This window comes from Opisthocomus hoazin, chromosome 6 (genome assembly GCF_030867145.1).
Source record: "Opisthocomus hoazin isolate bOpiHoa1 chromosome 6, bOpiHoa1.hap1, whole genome shotgun sequence".
Taxonomy (NCBI): Eukaryota; Metazoa; Chordata; class Aves; order Opisthocomiformes; family Opisthocomidae; genus Opisthocomus; species Opisthocomus hoazin.
Genome location: NC_134419.1, coordinates 61,824,607 through 61,849,028, shown reverse-complemented (window position 1 = coordinate 61,849,028; position 24,422 = coordinate 61,824,607). Strand labels below are relative to the sequence as shown.

Below are 24,422 nucleotides of genomic sequence, written 5' to 3'. Positions count from 1 at the left end.
ACATAGAAGAACATACCACTCCCAAGAAAGGAACTGAGATCTGCAGGGAGAGCCATGAAAGAAGAGAGACGCGAGATGGTTCCTTCTTCTGGGCAGTCCATCAATAAGAACTTTTCAGAAACAATAAAGTAACACTTTAAAAAAAAAAACAAACTACACAATCATGAAATATTATCTGCTTATGTAGTCTTTTAAAAATTAACTTTCTTCTCAAAATGTCTGTGGTTTCCAGGAGAGTAAGTTTTTCTCATTTATATTTATTTTACCTTATTAGAGACATGAACTTACAGTTGTATAGCTACAATTCAGAATCAGATGTGGTATGGTGTCAGTAAGCAAGTTTATTTGTAACTGTCATGTGAGGAAAAAAAAAATATTTTTAGAAAGAATGGCCTTATTTTTCCCTTTCATGGAGGTGTAATTACATTGTTTTCACAAGAGTGACTTCTTATTTTGTAAATTCCACTGCTAGCTATGAGATGGAAATTACGCTCATAAAACTTAAAGGAATTGAAAAGCTGAGGCCAAATGATTTCAACATAGAGCATTATATTCTTATTTCATTGGTAAGAAGTTTATAATAATTATGTGTAGTAGTGTTGATAACTTACAGTGAGATAAAACTGGTGTCATGGTTTAGAGAATCAAGAAACATGAATTAGGTACTAATTTCAAGTGTATAAGCTAGATCTATAGTAGCCTTCCAAACCCCTCTCCAGTTACCTTCTATCACGTATAACAGAAAGATGAACATAAAGAGGCGCCCTGATTTTCCACTCCTGTATGCTGGTGCTAACTTAGTGCAGGACATGTTGCACATCTTAGGATATTTTTACAGAACTGATCATTGTACAGTAAATGGCTAAGTATCTTAGCTTTGAATGGAGCTAGTAGAAAATACTTGCAGATGTATTACAATTAGGGAGTTATCAACAGATCACCTTTCCCTCATTTTTTTTTAAGCCTATTTTATGATTTAACTGAGAGCTGAAAGTTCACAACATTGCTCTAAAAGATGGTTGAATTCATAAGATCAAGCTCAAACAGACTAAATGTCCACATTCGTATATTCATGGGAGCAGCAAGATGTTCTTCTGGCTCTGGTACTGGAGAACGTATTTCTGGCTTATTTGTCTATGAACGTGATTTTCCAGACAGTGTGAAAAGTTATTTTCTTTGAAAACAAAAGCAGCTTATGTTCTCAAGAGAAAATATTTTAAAACCTTCATTGGAAATAAAGGCTTCAAAACTCCTAGCAATTATGTGCAAAATATTCAATAATGAAGAGCCTAAATCTAAGCACAAATTTTTGCTTGTATATGCAAATCATGTGTGATAGGAATCTCTGTATATGCTATGGGAATGCCGCCAATGTGTTATGAGGTATTTATATCTCTGCATTGCACTGTCTGGGCACAACTCGGGATGGCTGTGGTTACTGAACTTAACACAGACTTGCGTTCTTTAAAATTTTCCTATCATCTGCAAAAATTGTATGACCAAAGTGCTTCTTCTGAACACTTCTGAACACCACTGCTTGTACCTTCAGTCTGGAGTTACTAAACAAATAAAGATTCCGCAGCTGTGTCCTGCTGGTTCAGCTCACTTGATGTATACAGGTTCCTTTTAAGTATTCAGAAATCCAGGAGTGTGTGAAATTTTTATTTATTCCCTCATAGCAGCACACAATGAGCTAAAATCAGGAACTTGGGCCTGTTCATTATGCTCTTGATGAGACAGAGAGACTACAAAATAGGGTCAAATTCTCTATCTGATTTACTTGATTTTGAATGGCTAAAACAGACAGAGATTCAGAAACTGTTACTGAAGCCCCAAAACACACCCCAAAACAGGATGGTTGTGTCAGTAGGTAACACATCTCAGAGAAAATAAAATATTTCCATGTAATAACATACTTGTTTAGCAGACTACAGGACAGTATTTGATGCTTACATAAAAGAGGCAGATTGACTGGTATTTTCCCTGGATGTCTGTTAAGTGAGATACCCCTATACTTTCCTCCAAGAAAAACAGAAAACAACAACTCAGGGATAGTTTGACAGAAATAGAGAAAACATCCCCTCTTCACCTGGACGATGTATTCAGAACTGGCTACACCTGCCAGGGACCCAAACACAGCCTGATACTTTGAACTACAGAGAAAACATACTGGTTACTTCTATTCTTCTCAAGGTGACTTACGGGGATGACACAGGCTATTCTTAAGAGAATCAATTCTCTGTAAGAGTGCCCAGTCAGTAAATACAGAAAAGATATTTCAGAGTTAATTCCACACATTTAATGCCTTTCACAGAAATGCAGTCCTAGATGGAAATCTAAAATGCAAATGTAAAAGATGGGCTGTCGAAAGACTATGAAGAACTAAAGGGAAAAATAAACTCTAACATTCTGAACACATAATAAAATCCAGTCTACCTTCTCAGGGTTGTATATGCTATAAAAACAACATATACCAGAAACAATTTTTAAAGAGGGAAGAGGGGAAATAATAAATTAAGAGGAAATATCTGAATAGTAGACAAACAATTTTAGTTCTGGCACATCCTAGCCTTTTCATACTTGATTTTACAACCTAGAAAATGTTTGTCTGTTTGTTTGTTTAAGTAGCTTTGTGTATAAATTATGAAAGCAGAAATTCCATTATGTGGCGTCCTGCAACCTTCTCCAGCTCATCAGCAAGGAAAAGACCTTGAGATCCACCACGCAAATCTAGCCTAAGCTAATACAGTAATTAATAACAGTAATATTTATCAGTTCTGTGGGTAGACATGCAGTAACAAATCAGTCACTTTATAAGTGGGTTCACGAGTATTTGCTGACAGTAGGGGGTTGGTAAGGTTTGGGAAACTTGGTTCCGGGTGGATGTCCTTAAAACAGGACTCCTTTGGCCTCCCTCTGGCCAGCTGCCATTCCTATCCATGGTGTTATAATGTAGTCTGACCTTTCCTGGTTACCAAGCTGCTCACCACCTCGTAGATCCTCATTTAGCACCAACCGCGCATCACCTTGAGAAATCAGAAGCAGACCCATTAAAGGAAATTCAGGAAGAATCTGCCATTTACTGTAGACCAGGATGGATGGGTGCTCATCTCTCTGAAGAAATTTGAGCACTGACTTGTTAGAAGCAGCAGATGCTAGGGGATGGATAAAGCTCAGAGAAAACAAAGTCTGGCTATTTTAGCTGGTTAGTAGAACCATGTCACTTCTCAGAATGTGCATATTGACAGATTTCAGTCCCCCAACTCAACTCAGCTCGTTTAGATGTATTATCATAAGAACATCACAAAACACAACAACCCTTGACAAACAGATTTTCCTGACAAATTTTAAATCCCTTTTTTAAATTAAAAAGCACACTACAGCTTTTCAAAGAAATCACCACGAATTTCTTTGACATGAGGAAATGAAACAATTTTCCATGAAACATGAACCAGTTTCCCAGTAGTTTTTACATAAATGAATGAAAATAACAGCTTTTACTAAGCCCTCCTCAGCACTCAGTTTCAAGGATAAAATTGGTGGGATAGTTAGTTGTGGCTTATTCACCAGTCACGCGGTCTCACTCCCACAGGATCACACACCCAATGAAAGCAGCTCTGTGTCCTGATCCCCCTGATCCTACACCCTCCCATTCACCAGAAGACCAGTAAGTTGGACTGGGAGCTGCAGGAACGGCAGTCTGTCAGACAAGAAGGAACAAGAAATGGCTCAGCCAGAGGCTTACCTGCTGGGGATGCCTCTCTGCCAGAACCATTTTTAGCCATATACATTCCAGGGCATATGGTAGTTTTAAACATTGTGTGATGGGACAGTATCATGAATTTTATCTAAACAAATAAATAATAATAAATATTAACATAGCTATGACACAATTCTCTTACATGCAAGCCATATGTATTAGATTCTCAGGTAGCCAAGGTGTCATATTACTGTCTCCTTTATCCTAGATTTCCCCTTATTTTTAATTCCTCAGATTCCTCATCACTCTAATAAAAACCTGCACTGAACTCTGTTTCAGAAGCTATATTAATAACCAATGCCTAAATTAATCTTGTACACATAACTCTGGAAGATTGGGTTAAATAACGATAATGGTTTTTTGATAGTATAAAACTATTGCACTGTGAAATTGTGCTCATAGCACTGCAAACATAAATATTCAAATGAAATTATCATTTGCTCTTGGCATGGTAACTAATTGTTATGTGTTTGATTTGTGGGGTTTTTTCCTTCTCTTTTCTTTCAGAACAACCATTTTTCTGACTTTCTGGACAAAAAAACTGGTTATACGACAATCAATATGTTGGCAATCCCAATTATGCAGGGTAAAGAGGTGCTTGCTGTTGTGATGGCACTCAACAAATTAAATGCCACTGAGTTCTCAAAAGAGGATGAAGAGGTAATAACCTCAAATGTCACACAAGAGTACAGTTGTTAGTTCAACAAGTAGCTTGAGTGAATCTACCTCTTGATTTGATAGTTCTGTCTTAATTTTCCTCTTTATCATTTTTAGGTCTTTAAAAAATACCTCAATTTTATATCTTTGGTCCTAAAAAATCACCATATGGCATATCTCTACAATATTGAATCCCGAAGAAGTCAGGTATAGAAGAATTTGTTAATGATAATAATTAATTTTTGTGTGAAACCATTACTATTCCCACTATTTTATATTCTTCCAAGCTTATAGAAGTAGGGATAGTATCTATTTTTTTTTATTTGATAATAGTAATGCACCTTATTGTTTCATTCTGGAATGCCTAGGATTCATATGTCTATGTTTTCTTACTGCTGTGAACACTTACCTTCTTTCTCTTTTGTTGCAAATAGATGCTTTTGTGGTCTGCCAACAAAGTATTTGAAGAGCTAACAGATATAGAACGGCAGTTTCACAAAGCACTGTATACTATTCGAATGTATTTGAATTGTGAAAGATACTCTGTTGGACTGCTGGACATGACTAAAGAAAAGGTAACAATCATTTTGCCTACTGGCTAGAAATATCCTACTCCTAACTTTAAGTTATAAAATCCATCCTTCTAACTAATTTGTTCTGCGTATTTCTAGTGCATGTCTCTCCAAGACACAAAGTTACCATGCTTTCTAACCCTTTGGGGTAATTGATATAAAATATAACTGTGTTACCAAAATGATGTGCAAAATAAAAGCATGGCAAAGGATACAACTATGATAAACACAAAGGATAATTCTGAAAGAATTTTTCATACTAATAATTCTATGTGAGAAAGGGTAGAAGAGAGAAGTGCAGATCTGATTATTGCTTTATAAACACCTGCCTCCATCCAGAGATAAGCTTCAGATTAGCCTGCAATTTACTGGCAAACAAGTCTTGCCTGGAATATATTTTAAAATGTTTTCTTAATATTGTCTGAAATGTGACCATAGCACAGCTATGGAGAAGGAGAAACAAAATTGCTATCCACAAACGTCATGTTAGCTATGAACACAGAACTGATTTTTTTTTCCCTTTTGCTAAACCCTGTGTATCATTTTCTCAGGAGTTCTATGATGAGTGGCCAATCCGGCTGGGGGAGGCAGAGCCTTACAAAGGCCCCAAGACACCTGATGGACGAGTGAGAATATTAATTTTGCTTTTTATTAATCTTAATTTTGACATTGAGGTTGTACAGGTCACCTACATGTTTTTCTCTTTTTACTTAGGAAGTCAACTTTTATAAGATTATTGACTATATTTTACATGGAAAAGAGGAAATCAAAGTAATTCCGTGAGTACTCATTGGCAATCTGCAAAGGTGTGGTAATTAGATATATTACTGAGATAGAATAATAACATGTCTGTATTGTAGAAATAATTTAATTTCATTCTCTCTCTAAAGGTCACCTCCACCAGATCACTGGTGTCTTGTCAGTGGATTGCCAACATATGTTGCTGAAAATGGATTTGTAAGTTCACAGCAAAAGTAAAAACTAGAAGTTTTAGATCATGCTGTTCTTCTGACTGAACAAACACCCCCCAAACCTCCCCATGATCAAAAACCTATACAAAAATACCATGCTGCTTCCAGGGTCATTGGTTCCCAGTGAAACCACGTGAATCAGTAGTCTGGATGGAGACAAGCCCTCAGAACAAACAGCCAAAACATCAGGAAAATTTCCCTCTGATTGTGGTGACATTGGAGGAATAATGTGTGTCTGATGTCACTTTCCAGGTGTGCTAAGTCTCACAACAAAATGTCAAAGTAAGAAAATCATCATGTACACAGTTTTAAAATTTTCTTTTTTTCTTCTCTCTTTTGCATAGACAATATACGTAACTCAAAGTTGTGATGTATGACAGTTATTAGTAATCCTACGTCATTTTTAATAGCAATAAGGACAGAACCCTTAGTACTCAGTTATTTTTTTCTATAAATCCCCATGCCATTTTAAACTGGAAGTTATTTTCTTAGTCATTATGCTTATGCATTGTGAGACATCATGCATGAGGGATTTTGTGATGAGCACTCCAGAATGACATCTGTTAGAATAACCACATCTAATTTAATAGGAAGAGTTTTAATTTCTGTAGCTAGCTAGGGTGCTCATTGTTGTTAGCTAAGAAACTAAATATGCCTTTTAAAAATATCAGGCCAAGTCTTGGTGCACATTATATTCCATTTAAATAACATCTCCTTTTCTTAATGCTGCAGATTTGTAACATGATGAATGCACCAGCAGATGAATATTTCACATTTCAGGTAATTGAAATAATGTTAATAATTACAGATATTGTAGAAAAATATGCTAATACTTTCCACCAATTAGTTTTACAGTTGATTACATAAATAATTTCTCCTTTGTTTGTGATGCAGGAGTCTTAGTATTACATTGCCTGTATCAATAGCTGTATTACTGCTTTCAAAGAAATATAAAACATTTCCTGTTCTTTGGCTTTCCTACAGAAAGGACCAGTGGATGAGACTGGATGGGTTATCAAAAATGTCCTGTCATTGCCTATTGTCAACAAAAAAGAAGAAATTGTGGGAGTTGCAACATTTTACAATAGGAAAGATGGAAAACCTTTTGACGAGTATGATGAACAGATCATTGAAGTAAGCTTAATAGGATCAGAGGCTTTAAGGAGCCATATGGTGTTAATAAAAATATTATTGTAAAAAGTCATTTTAAAATGTCTAAAATTTTTCAAATAGGCTGTATTAATATCTAACCAAATGTCTATCTTCTTCACTATACAGTTTCATAAGAATCATAAATTTTATTTCCCTTTATAAACCTGAAAATTTATGAGAGATCATTCACATTCCAATAACAAACAAAAGTCAGATATAATTTTAGTGACGGTCAGCATCTCCTAATTTGCAGTGGGTAAGCAGGTACAGCATGCTGCTTGCCAATGGATATCATGCCTGTGATCATGGGAGTTCCCATAGCGTTCATGGTCACATGCATTTGGGCAAGATAAGGTGCTACCCAGTGTATCCAAGTCCATTCAGCTAACTTAAGCTTCATAAACCTCGAAGTCCTGCATTCCAAATGGGAATATGCGAACTTACTTACTAGGTTGAGACAAACAATGCCATTGAAAGCTGTGAGGTGCTAACAGAACCTGTTCATGGAAGGTAAAGGACTCTAACAAGTAGAGTATACATTGCTTTTCAAAGGGCACTACCATAAACTGCAGTTTAAGAAAAGTAAGTTCAAATTGTCAGTTTAATTTTATTGTCATGGTATCACCCCCACCTTGCTTGGCTTTGTTCCAGACTCTCACACAGTTCCTTGGGTGGTCTGTTTTAAATACTGACACTTACGACAAAATGAACAAGCTTGAAAACAGGAAAGACATTGCTCAAGAAATGCTTATGTACCAGACAAAGGCGACCCCTTCTGAAGTTGAATCTATACTGGTAAGTTTCTGTCCACAGTCACAAAATTAAAGTAGGATATTTGCTACACAAAAACTGAATTTATTACTCATTTTCTTTTTTAGAAATACAAGGAGAAATTAAATGTAAATAGTTTAGAAGAATGTGATGAAAAGGATCTGATCAGGATTTTGGTAAGTCATTAAACTGAAGACTCTAGTAGTGTGTTTACGTCAGATAGTCATGCATCCTCATTATAGAAAAAGTTGTGTATAGCCAAATCATGATTAATACAATTGATTTTAGCTATCAGTTCCACAAGTTAGATGGAGTTGATTTATATGTCTTCAGTCGTTCTACGTGCAGACGCCACTGTTACCTACAGGGAAACATTCTATCCCAAATCAGTGTCAACAGACTTGGATAGTCGGGGTTATATAGAAACATTTACACGAATTAACATTTACAGTTTTTAACTTCTTTAAATATCTGTGTGGATAGTGCTATACCTATAATCAAATTTATTTGATTTTGAAGATAAAAGAAAGGACATTGATGTAAGGTCATTTTCATTCTGAGTAAGAGAACACATGCAGGAGCGTCCAGTGGAACTAACCTACCTTCAGATTAATTTTCCTGCATTTCCTTAGGGAGAGAAGTCCGAAGACAGTGATTAGTGACTTCACAGTGACAATACAGATTTGACCTAATCAGTTAAAATGCTGCTACTGCTAAACCAAAAATGAGTAACTTTCTTTTCCAGACTGTGCAGTCCTCTGACTGCCTTCGTATTTCAGTCTTGAAAAGAAGTGCCTTTTTGGAGGAAAATGCCTGTTTGTTCTCACTTAGTGCACTTCATTTTTTCTTGTGCAGCAGTCCTGGAGCACATGCACTGGCTTACTATATCTGAAACAAAAAAAGTCAAAGATGTGCTCCAGGAAAACATTGAATGAACTCCCTCTGTTAATGGATCAAAACAGAGCTAGGCTGAAGATAACAGGTCAAATATACACAAACCTGTTGATGTCCAGCACCAACCACTTCACATATTTCCTCTTATTGCACCACGTTTGCTAATGTAGACATAGCCATAGGGAAAACATCTCAGTAAACTATTTTTAGCTATGTACACGTGCATGCCAGAATACAAAGATGTTAAGGTTTTACTGGCTCCCACAAAACAGATGCTCACACAGCTTGCAAGTTGTGAAACCAAAGAATATCAACCGACCGTGTGTAGCTTCACATAACTTTAAAAGTAAATTTAATTTAGCTGCATGAAAAATTTCAAAAATTAATATATAACTATTATAAAATCTCTCCACTGGTAGAGCAACAAGTGATAATTATGGTACAGGCTCCAAACATAAAAACATAATACTGGTATGAATTATTAAAAGCAATTAAAATAAGTTTTCTCAACATTGTGGGGTCAAAAATTCAAAGGTCTGTAACTTCCGCACTGCCAAGGCTACATGCAAATGCTTTATCCTATTATAAGACCTGGAATCCCAGATAGCTAATGGGATAAAGCAGGTGTTTCTAGATCTGATGATTCACAAAGTAATGGGTCTTAAAACACAACTGCTCCAGGTTTCCTTGTCCTTGACCTCAGATCAGAGTAGATATAAAAGAAAATCCCAGGGAGAAGGAAGTACCTTTGCACGGATGTTCAGCCTTATTTGTTGAAACATATGCGTACATTCAGTCATCTTTTTCCTTATCCATAAAATGGAGATAATTTAGAGACTATTATGGAGGAAGGAAGTAATTGTGATCATATAATCTACTTTTTTTGTTGCATCAGACTTCGCTGAATTAATTCTTGTTTGGATTGGGATGCATCCTTTAAAATATAATACCACTCTTCTTAGGCTTTGGGATATACAGATAAAGTGTTATAGAACAGTTCACTAATATCGCTATTACCAGTTGGGCTATTCAATGTGAATCTATATAATGTATACAGAATAGGCAATTTAAATTTAATACAGGCTTCTTAACCTTCATATCCTCTGCATTTTAGAACTTAGTATAGGTTTTATGGAGTTTCTTTAGTACAAGGAAGAGCTGGGCTCAGCTCTGTATCTGCACTTCAGAGAAAAATCCCTGAATGGCATCCAGACAGCTTCTAATGAAATTTATACATGGGGAGAAGATTATGCCCTTACACAGTCCACTGCTTCTGGAATGATCCCTCATTTTCATCAGTGGTCAGGATTGTTCAGAACAGACTGCTGAAAACTACAGAAAGGCAATGACTAGGGCAGAATCACCATCAGCTACAGCACTAGAAAGTAAATGACTCCAAGGGATTTGAAGTAAGCCGTAACAACCATGAATACTGCATGTTTTGTGCATTTAAAGCATTGTAACAACTTCTACTTTATGCATATACTGAGATCATTCAAACACCAAGCAGTCTAGAATCTACTGCAAGCAGACAAACAAGAACACAAATAAGATTTTTTTAATTTTTACATCTGATCTTGTAGGATTTTCCAGTCCTCTTTGCATGTGCTAAATCAAACTTACAGGTCTGTCTATTAAGTATGTATAGGCTATCACAGACAAAGAGAGACTGTCACAGAGACAAGGTAAGACAGACTAATTTTGACAGTTGGTTGCAGAGCAGAAACAAACCACCAGCACTCCAGAGGTTGAAAAACACAGAAATGTCTTTGCTTGCATATAGTGTCTCCAAGAGAAGACAGGGTTATGGGTAGGAAGGCATGCCAGCAAACCTTCTGTTATTAAGAAAAATGCTGTTGTTATACTTTCTTCTACCATAAAAGTAAAAAATATTTTCTTCTAGACAGGTTGGTTTTGGTCACTGTATTCGTCATTATTTATAAGATCCAAAAGGGAAGAACAATGTTTAACAAGCATAATTTTGGTTGTGAAAAAGATGAACTGCAGCCTTGAGACCAGGCTGAGTGGTCATGAAATCACATGATTTCATACCAGGAAGGAGAAATTCCAAGGCCTGAGGTTTCTGAACTATGGAAATGTTGAGATGGTCGCAACCAATTGTGTTGTAATTCAGAGCAGGAAGTAACACTGTCTGGCCAAGACTTTTACCTATCCTCACTGAAAAGAAAGCCAGCAGTATCAGGATTGTGTTTCATAGCTTATTACACATTAGTTTGAGCTGAAACCTGAGGCCTTTGAAGATACAGTAAGCATACTGCCCTTAGGCAACGTTTCTACTAAAGTCAGAAAAGAAAATAAAAAAGTTTTTCCAACTTTGTTCTTACCAGAAAAACCCTTGTGTGTTTGACTTTTCCTAACAGAAAGAAGAATTACCTGATCCAAAAGATTTAGAACTGTATGAATTCCGCTTCAGTGACTTTCCCGTTACAGAGCATGGCCTGATAACTTGTGGAATACGACTGTTCTTTGAGATAAATGTTGTTGAAAAATTCAAAGTCCCAGCTGAGGTCTGATTTATTTTGTCTTGTTTATATTTATTTTAAGATAGAAGAAAAATAGCTGACTGTAGATACTTTAATGTAGAAGTAGGCAATACTAAAATATTATGGGTGGATAACAACCTTCCACTCTTAATTAAACATTTACATATTTGTCATAAAGTCTTAAAACTAACCCTGAAATTGTGTGAGCTATGGAAGGAATTAATCAACAAGCGTTTACACAAGGACAATTTGCTGTTTCCATGTTTAATTCAATGAAAAGCAATTATTTTCATAGAACTTGCACAATATTACAGTAATTTCATAGTCTATTCCAGTAATTTTATAGGAATTCCATCATTTTGTTTCAATTAACAGCACAATCTTAATCACTTTTGTTCATAATAGGTCCTTACAAGATGGATGTACACAGTCAGGAAGGGTTATCGAGATATCACTTACCATAACTGGCGACATGGATTCAACGTGGGACAAACAATGTTTACTCTGCTGATGGTAATGCTGCTAATATTAACCTTACATTCATTATTTAGTTATCCTTTCAGTTACTACTGGAAAATTCAGGAAGGTACACACTCAGAATTGTCTGTTTTCTTCTACAGACAGGTAAAATAAAGAAATACTATACTGATCTAGAAGCCTTTGCCATGGTTGCTGCTGCTTTCTGCCATGACATTGATCACAGAGGGACCAATAACTTGTATCAGATGAAGTAAGTACAAATGCTCAGATATGTAGTATTTTTAGTGGCAAATGAAAAAGATGTGTCAAAACTTGCAAAAATATAAGGTATATATTCCGTATTCATCTAGCATGAATGAACATTTATCTTACGGCAGATTTCTGCCTCAGAGCATTTGTCATGACAGCTGAAACACAAAGACAAAATGCAAAAGCAGAATCTTAGAAGAATCTCCTGGAGCTGCAATTCATTTTTAAGAGACTCTAAGCTCTTGCAATGCTTGGATTGTAGCAGAGCCTCATGCACATGAGACCACAAAGAAATGAGAAAAGTAAATAAAAATCCCTAACTGGATTACTTTTCTTCAAGACAGGGCATAAGCACTTCTCTGGCTTCAGGACGTGGCATAGACAAGGGCCAGTTTAGAGGGAGACAGAATTTAAGATGCATCTTATTCTGTTTTCTACTGTCTGATTTGACTAGCTCCGTTGTTCCCCCCTCCTCAGTTTACTGACTGATGTAGGTCCTTTCCTGAGGTGTAATCTCCTCGTGTTATACAGGATTCTGAGCTAAAGAGCTTGTGTTCTGCCGCTGGGTCCACATGCCAGTAAGTTACACATCATGAGGTTAAGCTTTTCAATTCATGCTCCTTTTTGTTTTGAGAAAATATTCTAAAGGATCTCTTTGTGATTTTTCCCATCTGTTATGAAACAATATTAATTAGCAGATGCTTGTTATAAAATAAAACAATATTAATCCATTCTGTTTTAAACTTACCTTCTTATTACAACCTTACATATCATGGTGAGACCCACTCTTCTCCTCAAGAGTGAAGAATCTACCATTTAGTCATTTATGTGATCTGTTAGGGCTTGTTTGTATGTGCTAGCCAGGACACATATTTTTCAGAATGTCACATGTACAAGATTATAACCATAATTTTCTGAGTACAGTTTCCCACCGACTGTATCTCCAGAATGATTCATCCTCCCTCCCTGACCCTGCATACACACTCCTCCCAGGAGAGGCGTTTCAGCCTGCAAGCTGGAGCAGTGACGTAAGGGGATTTTCTGATTATTCTCAGGGATTCTCCAGGTGACGTAGGAGAGAGAGAATGACAGACACTGATTATTATTCAGCGGACTGCCTCTCATCCAAATAAGTTTAAGGGAGGTTTTAAATCTTCCTGCTGTGGTCTTCCCTAGCTGAAAGCCCTCTACGCGAGGTCACACACAGTAAAGCTATTTATAAAAGTTATCAGGCTTTACCACGACAGCCCCAATCACAACTCAGAAAACTCAGGTAGCATGTAGCAATCCGCCTTCAGTTATCCAAGGAACGGAATCATTAGCCAAGCGAAGAAAGGAAGAAAATACACTTCCAAACATGCAGAACCACCTGGAGCCCACATAGAGAGGACACTTCCCCCTTCCTCCCACTACTATATCTGGTGCTGAATTTCCTCTACTTGAAGCTTAGCTCAAGGCCAGAGGAATGCTTTGAGTTCTGTGATAAGACTGAACACACCTGAGCTGTCAGAACTTGCGTAGTCCATAAACCAGTGATTTTGGGGGAGGGGAGGAGCCCAAGGGCGTTGGAGGAATTAAACTCCATTATACTGTTACTTTAGATTTAACTTAGTTACAGTAAGTTAGAATCACAGGGGACGTGGCCCACAGTCATTACAGACAGACGAAAGCTCAAAAGTTGTGCCACACAATAAATACTAAAAGACACATAAAGGCCATTTTTAAGGCATGCAGGTATGTAAATTAAACAAACAGCAAAACTGAATGTGCAAGGCAAAATAGAGGCATGCTTTAAAAAACAGGGTTTTTAAGTTTTGAAGCATTTAACATTGCCTTTGACATTAGTGGGCACTGCACACCCAATACTCTCTAATTTCCATCATTACTCAGTCACAAGAGTGAAGGCAAGCAAGTATTTTTTTTTGCTCTGCATCATACCAATGGTTAAGATGTATAGAATAAACTATTGAACATGCAGATCATAAGCATTTTAATCCTAAAAATCTGAATCCTGAATAAAAAATATTGCCTTCAAAATATTATAAAGAATTACTTCTTTTTCAACAGGTCAGCTGCTCCGCTGGCAAAACTTCACGGCTCTTCCATTTTAGAAAGGCATCACCTAGAGTACAGTAAAACCCTACTGCAAGATGAGGTATGTCTGCATGAACCTTCTGCTCGCACCGATCATCACAAAAGATCCAATTAAGTTATGAGGTTCCAAATTTCACCGTGTCTCATTCATTCCTCTAGGTGAAGATTAAGAAACTATGCTAAAATTCAGAAGTTTTAGCCAAATTCTTATGCATTGTCCACTTCTAGAAAAACATCAGTAATTCCGCCAGAAACAGAGTCACTCAGGATAGAGAAGCTTTTCCTCTGGGCCTTACTCACGCTCCTCAGGATTTTTCCACTTTCACAAAACAGTTGATATTGAAACCAGAGCAGATAATACAAAACATACATACAAAATGTTGTAATAAAAATGCTGCCCCTGGTTCAGGAGGTCCAAGTTCAGCCGCTGGCTCTGGCAGCTGAGGAGCAAAGGGATAGAGCTGTTTATGGAGGGCCCCCTTACTCCCACGCCAGACCCCCACACACCTTACCTTGCTAAACCAGAGAAGGTGGTATCATGAGGCTCTGCTGCAGCTCCCATTACTGACCTTCCCTGAGTTAGGCAGGTGCCCGCAGCTGCCCTTTCGCAGCAGCCGCAGAGCTGAGGCTCCCCACCACAGTCTCCTCAGGCTCAACAAAATGGCGGCGGTGCAGCCCCCAGGGCCCTCTGCCCTGCGGAGCCCTGCTCCTCTGGCTGGGATCGGCCATCCGTCCCTCAGTGGTGCCTGCCTCTGTCCTGGCTACAAGGGAAGAGAATATTTACAATTCTTTACTACATATTTTGCAGAGAAAGAAGAGATTTAACAGGCAAGGCTTGAACATGTGCCCCTTCCACCCCACTTGTTTGCAGCAGCATGGCAGGCACCCACTTCCACCCTCATTTTTCACTTTCTAATCCCTGTGATGGTCTTATTTCCTGACCTCATGAGGCCACAGAATAAATCCTTACACTAACCAGTAGCACAATGATCATAAAACACCCCCATTTATGATTTAAAAAGCCCCCAGAAACCACCTTTGCCTTTATTGACGGCAATGTACTTTTTCAAATGTGAGATGGCAGGGACTAGTCCCTGCTCTCTGCTGGAGCAGTCCTCACGATCCTCTGGAGGCTCTCAACAGCAGCATCACTGCTCCCCCTGTTCTCACAGGTATTGACCCCTCAGTTAAAGAAGGAAGAAAAACCAGAACACTTAGAAAAATGCTGGGTGTGAAAGCTCTCATTCCATTTGCATGAGGAAAAGGCCATTGCACTTACTATACTAGGTCCCCAATAGCACTGCAGGCAAATTGTGCTGACCCAGGCTAACAGAAGAAAAAAGCGTCTACTGTGAACCTTGAAGAAGTCTAGGAAAATTAGGTTTATGGAATGTGAACTGTAAAGAAATTATGAAGAACTGCCATTTCTTTACTAATTACGTGGGAAACGGGTGGTTTTCTTTCGTTCTCATTTATATATGGCAGCAGCAGGACTTGCAACGGGTTGAGTCACTGTGGCGTTCGTTATTTGTGCAGCCTCCGTGGGCGGTGTCTTAGACTTAGCTGCCACTCACACAGCTATGGAGCCATTTATTAGCCGTGAATCAGGGCCATCTTTACCAACTGAATAATTTTTCACTTGTAGCATTATTTTAGTTTAGGGACTGTAGTTAGCCAGTTTCATTATACTATTCTGAGACAACCTGTATAGTACAAACCAAAGACAGTGTTATAAAAGGAACTGAATTCGTAAATTTTCCATCTTGCAGAGTTTAAACATCTTCCAGAACCTAAATAAGCGCCAGTATGAAACTGTTCTACACTTATTTGAAGTTGCAATAATAGCAACTGACTTGGCTTTGTATTTCAAGTAAGTACTAAGTTCTGTATAACTTCCTACTGAAAACATTGTCCATCCTATACAATTTATGACTGTAGTTTTTGTTGTTTATATGCAGAGTACAGAGGTGTTTATATGCAGAATGCAGAGCTATATTTAAAATTGTCATTAAGTCTAAGTCCCACAAAAACCTGAGACATTCTTAGATTCATTATAAGCTTTCAAATTAGAGAACACATAAATGTATACAATACTTAGTACACACTTAGTAGATCATTCAAATATGCTTTTAGTTACAGCAAACACTGTATTTTAGAAGTGTGGATTCTGTAGCCAAATCGTAAGTTTGTGTGCACGTGTGATATTCAGTGTACCATACTACAGTTACTCATACTAAACAGGAGTATGCTCATGACATGGAAATCAAGATGCCGGTTTAAAAACAAAACTGCAGACATCAACTGATCCCAGTGCTAAATATGCCAAAGATTCCAAATATAAATCATCCATTCTGTTTCTAAGTTACTAACTTCATGTGCTTTTACAATGGATATTTTCCTTAAAGATATATGGAGCTTTTTGTTTTGGTCCAAATGTCTTATGACTGGGACAATTTAAAGCCGGCAGACAGGAAACAATTTAGTAAGTTCTTCAACAGCAGTTATTAAATTTTAGGGTACAGTAATTCCATTATTTCATTCATTGTAAATATAAATTAAAAGATATATTAAGCAATAGCAAGACACATTTATGTTTTTCAAAGTTCTTCTCAGGTCTCAGTGCTTCTTTGGATTTTTGAGGGGAGGGAGTGGAAGAATATTTTTTAATATTTGCTTCACTCTTCCCAATTCATTCTGTTAGAGGAAGTAACAAATGTAATACTAAAAAACCAAGAATGTCAGGAAATTGGTTATTTGTTTCTTTGTCAGTGCTATATAGCAAAATCTAAATGTGCTACATTACCTGAAAAGTTTGAGTTCAACAGGAAGGTGTCACATTGGTACTACTATGACTAGGATACTACTTTGAAAAAGTATAAATATCAGAAATATTGTTTTTTATTTAATTTCTAAAGCAGGAACTATATATGGTTTATTGGTATGTTTTAACAGGAAAAGAACTATGTTTCAAAAGATTGTGGATGCAATTGAAAAAATGGAAACAGAAGAGGAGGCAATCAAATATATATCTATCGACCCAACCAAAAAAGAAGTCATCATGTAGGTGGTTAATATTTTACTCTTTATTCAATCAGTTATCTAGGACCAGATTTGGAAAGAATTTGGGCACCTAAACGTGTAAATTAAGTCTTACTGTTAATGTTGGATGGTGAGCATAACCATGATTTGAAGTTAGAAATAGATGTCTACAGTCTTCTCAAAATGTGCATCTTGGGTATCTAAATTCCTTAAGAAATCTAGGCCTTTTTTTCCTTTTTTTTTTTTTTTTTTTTTTTTCTTCTTTCTCTCATCATCCTAACTCTATTCCTGGTTTGGTTCATGTTTTCAAAGGGCTATGATGATGACTGGATGTGACCTGTCTGCTATAACCAAGCCTTGGGAAGTGCAAAGTAAGGTAGGCACTTTTCAAACAGCCAATACTGCATTTGCTATCTGTTTTACTGCCTATTTGGTGCATGATCATTTAAAAAAAATTACTTACTATAATTTTATAGATATTTAAGTATCTACACCCAACCATGTTTCCAGAAAACCTCTATTTTTCTGCCACTGTGAGTGTAGGGGTTCCATGACACCTCTCCCCAACCACTCTACAGTTGTTCCACCATTCTCTGCTTGTCCTTCAGCTAAAACTGGCATCCCTGGTTCTGTCAGCTGTTCTAGCAACCCTTAAATATCACTCACTTATTTTTGTGCTATCCAAATTTCACTGTTTTTCAGGTATTTTTACGGTACAGATTTAACAACAGTATGATTTGAATTAATTGTGTCTATTCTGTAGATCTTGGTGCCATTTCAAATTAGTTTAAACACAGTAAAAATAATTCTGTAATACAGTGTGACACTGCTTTGTACAGAAGTACTTCCAGTACTTCAGTAGTTACTGACCATCACGCTGAAACTCATCACTTAGCCTTACAGGAATAGGTTTTAACAACACATAATCAAAATACAACTGCCAGATGCTTGTGGAGCCCTCTAAGTAATACACATTACAGGTATTAGGAGATTCTGTTATGTTGCTAATGTTGCCATATTCCTGTTGACAATAATCAGCATTTACTCAGCATGCTCCAGAATATTGGTAGAGATGATTTGCTTGAAAAAGCCCTAAGCACACCAGAAAGCGGCTGTAATCTTTGAAAGAAGTGCTTGACTATCTCTACAGGGATGAAAGAGTGGAATTCTATTGTCTTTGACCAAAACTCTGTATTTCTGGAGAACTTTTTAAACTTCTCAGGAATAATGCAGCTAGCAATAAATACGTCCTCTCTTTGTCGAAGTTAGTGATAATAGTTAAGTAGTCAACAGTCATATGCCAGTTCTTGATGAATCAACATTTTCACATTTTCAGGCAAGCCTTGTTCTTTTTTTTTATTTATTTAAATTTATTGCTTTATGCTGACACTTCCACTGACTTGTGATTATTCAGGTTGCCCTCATGGTTGCAAACGAATTCTGGGAGCAAGGTGACCTGGAAAGAACTGTGCTACAGCAACAACCAATTGTAAGTACTAAATAATTTAACTGTGTTAAGCAATATTAACTGTTACTAAAACATTGAATAGATCCATGATGCTTACTAGGTAATTATACCAAAAAGCATGATATCTACATAATTGATATTACTGCTATTCTGTTCTAGCCTATGATGGACAGAAATAAAGGAGATGAACTACCTAAGCTCCAAGTTGGCTTCATAGATTTTGTATGCACATTTGTGTATAAGGTAAGAATATATTTTTGTTTTCCCACTGCAGCAGTTCTGATGGCACAATTAGTGACAAAATGTTGCAGTTAAAAAATTCTAGACAGCAGCAGGACTCTTGATCACAGGATAAACAACTATCACAACTGACACAATTTTTCAGTCTTCTGTTACATGGAAGAATTGTTCCCACAAAGCAAATGCCTGAGATGTCAAGCAAATTCATAAAAAATGAAGATCTCAGTGAAACTTGAGGGCAGCTGAGGTTTTGTTACTACCTTGAAATACTGTTAGAAAGCCCAGTCCTATTCTAGAGTCTCATTTAACATAAGTATACAACATGTGCGTGGCTACAGAAAGCAGTTAATGACATAGCAAAGAGAATAGGAAACTTACAATATCCTGGAAATACAGATATTCTACATCTTCTGTAAGGCACTGAAATGCCAACATTATTAATCCCTGTCTAGCTTTTAATATTATCGCAAAATGTCATGCAGAAAAGTGACATGTAGTATTTTAACATCTTCAGATACATTCTCCTCTGCTTGGAATACACTGGAGGATACTAGACTTATTTATTATACCCCAATACTGAAAATCATATAATAAAATACCATCTATCATAGTTACAATTGTACTATATGAATCAGACTATCAGATACGGGATTATGGCAGACACTAAAATGTGTAGCATACAATTCAGATCTTTTCTAACTGACTGTGCACAGTAGGACATTATTATCCTGACACAGTATTTCCAATAATATGCCACCACTGCATGGCCAGGTACATGGATTCAAAAGTGCACCAGCAGGTACTCACACTACTTCTTATAAAATTTTTTCTCTTCTACAGAAAATCCACTACCAGAGATGGAACAAATGCTTGGAAAAAATGTGAAATCAAATGAAATATTGATTAATCTAGCACACATACTGAAAGATTTAATAGAAAAAAGAAACTTACTGTTTTCTCTGCAAAGCAGCAGTATTTCCACAAATTCAGACTTCACAAATTGTCAGTGTTTAAAAATTTCTAATTTGCTAATTTAAATTATCTGTATAGGAATTCTCGAGGTTTCACAAGGAAATTACACCTATGTTTGATGGCCTTCAAAACAACAGGGTTGAATGGAAAACACGAGCTGATGAATATGAAGAGAAGATGAAAGTTATTGAGGAACAAAAGAAAAAGGAAGAAGAGGAGGCTGCCAAAAAAGGTTAGGTAACTTCTAAGGTTTTCATTTATATATATTTGTAAGGCAGTCAACACATTCTCTCGCTCTCAAATTCACACACGCAATGCACTTGTGCAATATTCTATTAAATTTTAAACTAATAGTATGCAAGTTCTGAATTAGCCAAATTAGCTTTATCTTTACCTGGAAGAGGAGTAACCTTTAAAGATTACACAAATCCAGTACACTGACCTCATTTTCTATACTGCAGAATTATAGAAAATATGACCATCACAAAAGTGAAGTGAATGTAAAATTTCTTTTGTCTTAAGACTTAAAACAATGCAATTAAATACTTCTTTGTGAATGCTGCAATCACCTGAAATACTAGAGATGTATCAAAATTCTGTGTGGCATCAGCCCCAAATGTATTCAGGTACTAAAGTTGAAAATGAAAAGTGTGAGGAAAAGAGATGGGAATGGATAGTGTGCATTTGGAAGAACATAAAAAAGCAGTGCAAATCCCCACTTCTTTTCCAAATTTAAGATAAAGCTTTTGGCTCTAGTTCCCTACCATCAGTTTCTTGGCTGAAATGCACTCTCTCGTATTACAAATTTAACACTAATCTTCCTACAACAGCCCAAGTCCTAACAGTGAAAGTATGGCTCTGTGTATGATAACCTGCAAGAGAATCTGATTTTATAGAAACTGAGAACGTGTCACTCAAGTGTAAGAGTGAAATGAGTCAGTCATTTCTATCCTGTATTGCGTGTGGAACAGCAGGCCAACAGCTCTGAAAATCAGCCGAGATAACTGAAAAGGTTCAGAGATTAAAACAAAAACACGATTACTACAGAATTATTGTCAGCTAGTTTCAAGAAGAAAAATTCGTTTACTCTATGTATGTGTTTCACATCTTCAAAATATAAAACAGTACTGAATAATTTATTTGTTAATCAGTGTCTGTGGGAAATAGGTGAGTATTTTTCACACTTCATGCAAAAGAGAGGCTACCCCAGGTAACACATCAAGTTATTGTCAGAGTGTGAAGTGGAACTAGAGAGTTATTAGCTCCTAAAATAAATAATACTAAGCTAAAATAAAAAAAAGTTGTTGCAAAGTGGTTAAAAAAAGTACTGTAAAGCTACATGGCTTAATAAAAGCAGACTTTTCAATGAGAAATTTAACAAATTGAGTCAAATATTATTATTGTAATAAAATTACAAGAAATATTTTGGCCTACTCACACTGTGATACCACTTAAACACACTTTCACCAAAATTATGCCCACCCACTGTTTTCCAAATTTATTTTGAAAGACACTTTTTTGCAATTAATCATATAATCTTATTTAAGATCAATTTATTGCTGAGAACTACCTGGTTGTGAGTATGAATAAAGTCCTCTTTCCTTACACTGGAATGTAAGCATCTGAACTTCACAGAAATACCAGCAAAACAAAACAAAACAACCCAGAACCTACACACAGATCTCCTTATACATTTGCTTTCTTGGCAAAATTATAGTTACTACAGTCTGATCCTATGCCCTTAAGCATAAGGTTTTTAAAATAAAAAATAAATTATATATTTAGGAAGACTCCTGTATTTCTACTCCTACTTGAAGTTAGGACATCTTACATCACTGGTATTTTGGAATCACTTAAACACTAACTTAAGGAAAGAAGTATTTTCCTAGAAGGAAGCTTACACAGGCAAACATAGACAGACTGATTTGCAGGAGCTAAGGATCTGACCTTTGCATATCACAGCTGGTATCACTAAATGTAAGTGAATTATTTTGCATCTTTTTAAATGTGCACTGGAATGAGGCCATGCACATCTGTGAAGAACAGATCTGACACTGTCAAATCAAGGCGATGTAAATATACAAGTTTAAGTCAGTTCATACAAAACAATTTGATACATGCTGAACCACGGTGGTTTCTCTAGATCACACTGACCTGGTTATTCATACTTATTCGGTAGGCAGAAAACAAAATAAACATATTTGCTGAACCACTACAGTGGAAAGTTCAGAACAGAAACTAAAACAGAATGCAGTATTAAACTAAGAAAATAAAATACATAGGTAGCAACATAGTGTTAATTATATCCACAAATTACAGAGGGTAGGACACTGATTATGTGACATGTTTCAATGCAGGTGGAAAGGGTCGAAAATGACCTAGTAACATGGTGATCCACAGCTTTCAAATGTAAGTTTTAATTCTAATATTAGTATCTTACCTTAAGTGAACCTGGAAACGCAGTTCATTATATTGAAAGAATCTTAACTATGACCAATGAACATCTGTGGAATCATTTGAGAGAGACAGTAACAGAATCAGTCGTTATAAATAAACTTGGAAAGTGTCTCTCTCTCAATTGGTAACTACAAAGGGATTCATGCAGGGTTTGATAAAGGCTTATACAATTAGGTCAAATTAAAGTTTTTGTATCATCTGCTTCCAAAAGATTCACAGATTATATTGATCCAAGAGTTTGTTTCTTTTGCATGGCTGGCATACCTCAGTTTTGTATGTGTGGGCCAGAGGTATGTGTATTTAACTACTGAAACTTTCCAGTAAGAGTGGTTCAGTGTGTGTTTGGTCCTTTGAGAAATGTTGGTATCAGCTGCTACACTATATACATGTATGTATATATACCATGTGTTACTGCTTCTTATTCCATTTTCCCAGACAAGTAGTTCATGTTCAATTTTCAGAAGGTCAAACACACATTATATGTGTATCACAAAAGCAACACCTTTTTAACAAGACATTAGAGCAGCTACAATTAACAGAAAATACTCACTTTACTTTCCTTCTCTGTTTTTTAGCTGAAAATGCAGCTGGAGGTGGTGGCGGAAGTGGAGAGGATGGAAAATCCAAAACATGTATAATTTTGTAATTCTTTCTCTCAAACACTGCTTCTGCTACAGAAAAGACATCTAGAAGGAACTTCAGTGAGCCCCACTGGATTTCTGCTTCGCATAGAATAGTCTAGAATGATCTCTTAACAATCCTCTTAAACACTTGCCATTCGTTGGAAATAATTTTTAACGGGGTAAAAAAAAGGTACAAATAAAAACTGGAAAATTAAAAGAAAAATAATGGTGCAAAATGAGTTAACTGTGTGCTCTACTCCAGATATTTTTTCACGTCACTCAATTTACATATAGCAATTTTATTAAAATATGTAACTTCTGCATATTGTCCAGAAAAAATATAAATTATTTTGACAGATCTTATATGAAATTACTGAATGGAATCTAACATGTACAATTCAAATGAAAAATTGTGATTTTTCTAACTTACATATTTAGATTTTTATATTATGCGTCTTTCCTTAATCTGGAATTGTCCTCTTCCTTCATTCTCAGTACCATAAAAAGTTCCAGAGTAAACATCTCCTTCACTTTAAGAATACTCAACACAATTCCCTGGCTCATAATTATTAAAAGCAGGTCCACGGTACACAGTATATTTTCTGAACTGCCAAGGATAAATCTGTACATGGTAGCCATAGCTCCGAAAAAACACTCTTTTGCCCATGTGCAAATGGCTCTGCCCACAGTTCCTAAACTGACCACCTTTTATCGTAAAAATCTAAAAAGGCAGACCATAAACATCATACTTTGCATACGAGTTCACCAAGACACCTATACATCGACAGCAGGATCTACATTCAAAGGCATTTTAGAAGGCTCATGTACTCCTAACGCACCTTTTCTAAAATGCAGTAAATGAAAGTATTTGAAAACCAATGAACTGGCACCAACTTAATCTTGGGAGGCAGAGGACAGCAGAAGTAGAGCACACCAGAATTCACATTACCTCCCTTTCTGAAACTAAGCAGAAAGACTGCACATAAATTAGGTCTTCATCAACAACAATCTCCCTAGCAAAACCTTCTGTTCTTGAAGAATGACTCCACTCCATGCCTTCTACTCAGGTCTCATGAAGCCAGCTCCTCCTGCAGATGACGGAAGGAAAACAGCTAGTGCACTACGCACTGGTCTGAGTGTTCGCTAGAACAAGCTCCAAATCTAAGCGGAGATGGATGTTTGTTGCAGGAATTGCATTTGACACGTCTGACATGCAGACTTCATCCTGTCACGTCTCTTCCCCCTTTAAAGAAAGCAGACCCATACTTTTCTTTTTTCCTCTGAAGCACCCTCAGAATCCACAGAGAAACGAGAAGAGTGATTTGCCATATTATATACCTTTCTATGAATGCTCTATGAATACAGATACTGCGTACAGCTATCCCCCCAAATTAAAGGAATCCACAAAAGACATCCCACTTATTACATCCTTACTTACAAACAGGCCACATATTTTAGGCAAACTTAGTTATCACATAAAACTGGGTATCATGTATTCTTTTCTGTATTAAATGCAGGT

The 24,422-nt window shown here is 36.6% G+C and overlaps 1 protein-coding gene across 2 annotated transcripts in view; it reads left to right on the top strand.

Moving 5' to 3' along the window:
• The window catches only part of PDE6C (phosphodiesterase 6C), a 29,592-nt gene extending 6,666 nt beyond the window's left edge, over positions 1–22,926 (top strand). The window contains exons 2-22 of one of the 2 annotated variants that reach the window (XM_075424191.1): positions 4,268–4,420; positions 4,535–4,624; positions 4,852–4,992; positions 5,541–5,615; positions 5,704–5,768; positions 5,880–5,946; positions 6,693–6,740; positions 6,945–7,094; positions 7,764–7,907; positions 7,991–8,059; positions 11,159–11,305; positions 11,687–11,794; positions 11,902–12,011; positions 14,078–14,165; positions 15,874–15,974; positions 17,057–17,164; positions 17,456–17,519; positions 18,558–18,632; positions 18,771–18,854; positions 19,902–20,055; positions 22,868–22,926. In XM_075424191.1, the coding sequence (XP_075280306.1) occupies positions 4,268–4,420; positions 4,535–4,624; positions 4,852–4,992; positions 5,541–5,615; positions 5,704–5,768; positions 5,880–5,946; positions 6,693–6,740; positions 6,945–7,094; positions 7,764–7,907; positions 7,991–8,059; positions 11,159–11,305; positions 11,687–11,794; positions 11,902–12,011; positions 14,078–14,165; positions 15,874–15,974; positions 17,057–17,164; positions 17,456–17,519; positions 18,558–18,632; positions 18,771–18,854; positions 19,902–20,055; positions 22,868–22,926 (2,100 nt within the window). Of the gene's footprint in view, positions 1–4,267; positions 4,421–4,534; positions 4,625–4,851; positions 4,993–5,540; positions 5,616–5,703; positions 5,769–5,879; positions 5,947–6,692; positions 6,741–6,944; positions 7,095–7,763; positions 7,908–7,990; positions 8,060–11,158; positions 11,306–11,686; positions 11,795–11,901; positions 12,012–14,077; positions 14,166–15,873; positions 15,975–17,056; positions 17,165–17,455; positions 17,520–18,557; positions 18,633–18,770; positions 18,855–19,901; positions 20,056–22,855 lie in introns of both variants that reach the window. The other variant, XM_009935670.2, reaches the window with a different exon arrangement.
• The last annotated feature ends 1,496 nt before the right edge of the window (positions 22,927–24,422 follow it).